At 36.6% G+C, this 3,478-nt stretch overlaps 1 protein-coding gene across 1 annotated transcript; it reads right to left on the reverse strand.

Annotated features, from left to right (window-relative positions):
• Positions 1 to 654: 654 nt before the first annotated feature.
• On the reverse strand, positions 655 to 3,147 carry LOC147408770 (Pollen Ole e 1 allergen and extensin family protein). The gene is made up of 3 exons (XM_086421675.1): positions 2,893 to 3,147; positions 1,476 to 1,878; positions 655 to 1,233 (listed from the first exon to the last, which is right to left on the reverse strand). Exons 1-3 carry the CDS (start codon positions 3,041 to 3,043, stop codon positions 882 to 884), a joined length of 906 nt encoding a protein of 301 aa, XP_086277801.1. The 5' UTR covers positions 3,044 to 3,147; the 3' UTR covers positions 655 to 881.
• Between the last annotated feature and the right edge of the window lie 331 nt (positions 3,148 to 3,478).

The following is a 3,478-nucleotide window of genomic DNA, read 5'->3' on the forward strand; positions in this document are numbered from 1 at the left end:
GTCCTTCACCATCATTGTCCCTTTAATATATCATTTAATTATTGTCGCAAAAATCTTCTAGTGTTATACTTGATATTGATTATTTTAATTAAAATTACTGTTCACCAAAGTATGTTACCAACAACAATTCCCATCAAAATATATACAAAAACTGTTAATTAAAGTTTTAGTCAAATACTCACAAAGCTTGAGCATAGTTATAATTCAATTTAAATGGTCAGAAGTTCCAACAAGGAATGTTGGACACCCAGAAACATGGAGTGACAATGTGCATGAGTCACCGGGATTGACACGTTGCAAGTCGCCCATGCACTCAGATGGGTCAACCTCCCTAACCAATTGACTATTAAAATAAATATGGGCAGTGATATATGGAGGAACAGTAGACCCAACCGGGAAGTAATGTCAAACCACGTGGTACGACCAAGTGAGACAATACATCTAATAAGATTGAAAATCTTAAATAAATCAAAATTGAAGAAGCAAGGTCTATGATTTACACAGTTTTTCCGTTTCAAAGGGCAAAAATTGTGTTGAAACTCAAACTAATTTGATCATTGATGTGATTGCAGTGAAGATCAAGTATGAAATGAATTCACCAGAGCACCACACAAACACCATCTTATCCATAGTATTGATTATGACTTGCAAGAATTTCCAAGGAAGCAAATCGTTTATTTCACTTTTAAGGATTGAAATGCAATCTCCAAGCAACAACAACAAAGAGTTCTATATGATTCTTAATCTTTTTCTAGCATAATTTATTAAATCTTATAGTAGAACTGTTCAGTACCTCCATATTTTTTTCCAAATTACAACTCGAATGCATATATTAGATGTAATAATAATAAACTGTAGATTAATAAGGAAATAGTGATGCATCACTTGCAAGGAGTAAAAGTGCAGGGAACATGGCCATAGCCATTGTTTGCTCTTTTAAACCACAATGCCATCAAGAGGGCCCGTCGTTGGCTGCCCACTAATGCTGCGTTCATATCCGTAGTCACGGAAATTGGAGTATACGGGAACTGAATGGTCTTGTAAGAGTTAAGAAGGGCAGTAGTCCCCTCCCTTAGGAGTGTCCTGTAAACGTCTCCCTTCCCTTGAAGTGCCTCCCACAACGTCATATCGGTTCCATACCTTCTAGCTGCTATTAGGCCAAAAGCAACTGCTACCTTTGTATCTGGCTGCACTAGCCTCCAGTAACATCTGTACTGTGGCATTGTCCAGTTCCTAGTGAATCAACACAATATATGATTTTAAACAAAATTGAACCGAGGAATAAAATGCATTAAATCTAACTCCATCTTAATCAAGAAAGCAGTATTGGAGCAATGGTACAATATTCATGTTTTGATGGGAAAATTCGCTTTGGGTGGAAAAATGAAAGTCACACTTTTTAAGGGAAATCATTTTCCCACTTATTTTATATGCACAATCATAAATATTTTAAAAGAGAATTTCGACCAACTTACTGGGATGAACAGGCAGAAGGATCAAAGAAAGGCACGGGTGACGGTGTAGGCGGTGACCTACCAATTGGGGGACTTGTTGGGGGGACCGGTTTAGGGAGTGGAATTGGGTTCGCTGGTTTTGGGCAGAAGGACATTGGCTTGGCAGGTTGGGAAAGCAACGAGTCCACCGTATAAATCTCCATGTCAAACATCCTGAACATAAGCCTTAGTTGCTGGGCAGGCCCGGCCCCTGCTCCACAGCTTGTTGAACCCTGCCCACTGCCCGACACCTGGGCGTAGCAACTACTCAAATCTGGGCTGCCATCAAACCTGATTGCATAGCTTCCAAATATATTTGTGGTCTCTTGCTTCCACATTGTGACTTGACCATTGCTGCCTCCACATGCTACCACAACCTTCACTCCTATAATTTCACATAAAATGTTCTAGCAATTCATGACCATTTAGAGGGAATAAAGTACAAATATTGTAAATTAAAAATAGCAAGGAAAAGTGTTGAACAACAAAGATTGCACTTAATCATGAATCCAATTTTTTGCTTCTTTAATTCCACTTTTTTAATCCACTTGAAATATAGATCAATGGAGGAATCTTGGTATGGAAATTATGCATGAATATAATAATTTCCCTCTAGACCAAATTATTATGGAAGCTCCAATGACATATGGATAAGACTTCAGACTTACATCCTAGTGAGTCTCATTGAAGTTGGACTAATACCAAAGTCCATAAGGAACCCCTCCACAGAAGTAAGGATAAAATTAGAGTTGCCCCCTGGTTTTCAAACTCATGTCATAGTCCATGACTTTGGTCTTCTCTCTCTCTCACACACACACACTAAAAACAAAAAACAAACAAACAAAAACGAAATTTATTTTTCTTTCTTGGATTTCTCCCAAAAAAAACCCATTGCCTTGTGTAAAACTTGTACCCTCATCTCAACCTATTGATTTTAGCTCCTTCAACCATTAAACCTGAAGGACATGATAGGGTTTTGGGAGAAAAAATGGGGATGATGACGTTTTTTTTTTTGGGTCATTTTATATTAGTCCTTCATGCATTGTTGGCAAAAGCCAACATTAATATTTTTTCAATTATTGAAGTACCTTTAGATAGATATATTGATGAATTTAAATAAAACAGTGTTTTTTTTTTAAAATCTTATTAAAAGTCTCTTAATGAGGAACAAAATGTCAAAAATATAACAATATAACAGCCCTAAACAAATTAGAAAAATCAAATCTGATTATGCTAGTCAGGCTAGAAGTCTCACTAAAGCTTTTGGACGCACCATGTGGAGGGAAAATGGTGATCCAAACGGAAGCAGATCCTAACGTTATAAATTATATATATAAAAAAATCAAAATAAAGAAAAAAAATCCTTTTTTTTTTTTTTGGGGAGTGAGTGGGGGTTTACCATTGAGTGGATAATCAAAAAGACTTCTCTGCCCATCTTTGCATTGATCGCAGAAGACGGTGCCTGTGACCATAGCATCTCCTCGTGTTTCTGTTACCAATACAGATAATAAGAGAAGAGTTGCAAAGAGGAAATTGTGGAGAGAATCCATGAAAATGGGAAACTTGAAGAAGAAGAAGATATAAAGAAAAAGCTGATGCAGTATGGTGTGTGGAGAAGTAATAAAGAGGGGATGAGTGTATAAATAAAGAGTTGTTTGATAGCCTACGGTGCTCTATGATTCAACTCTCTCAACTGTCACCATTTATGGAGGTTTGAAAAGGAAAGCTTTGGAAACTCTTGAAAAAAACAAAAAACTTATATGTACGGAAATTCTATTTTAAAAAAGAGCTTTATCATTAATATGGTTCTTTTAGAATTTGGAGGGACAAAGACAAAGATACCCATGTTCTTACAACCACAACAATTATCAAGGCTTTTGAACATTACCAATTTTTAAGGCTCTCCTTCGTATGGACGACTGAGATGGGGGATATATATATTCAAGCTTAAGATATATTAATCAAGGATGAGCTTGATCCTTCAC

The sequence above is a fragment of the Akebia trifoliata genome, chromosome 2 (genome assembly GCF_017979445.1).
Source record: "Akebia trifoliata isolate Shusen 1 chromosome 2, ASM1797944v1, whole genome shotgun sequence".
Classification (NCBI taxonomy): domain Eukaryota; kingdom Viridiplantae; phylum Streptophyta; class Magnoliopsida; order Ranunculales; family Lardizabalaceae; genus Akebia; species Akebia trifoliata.

Coding starts and splice junctions, on each gene's coding strand:
- LOC147408770 (XM_086421675.1), bottom strand. CDS start 3,043: ATGGATTCTCTCCACAATTTCCTCTTTGCAACTCTTCTCTTATTATCT. Junction 1,879..2,892: donor TTTTGATTATCCACTCAATG/GTAAACCCCCAC, acceptor GTGAAATTATAG/GAGTGAAGGTTGTGGTAGCA. Junction 1,234..1,475: donor CCTTCTGCCTGTTCATCCCA/GTAAGTTGGTCG, acceptor TTGATTCACTAG/GAACTGGACAATGCCACAGT.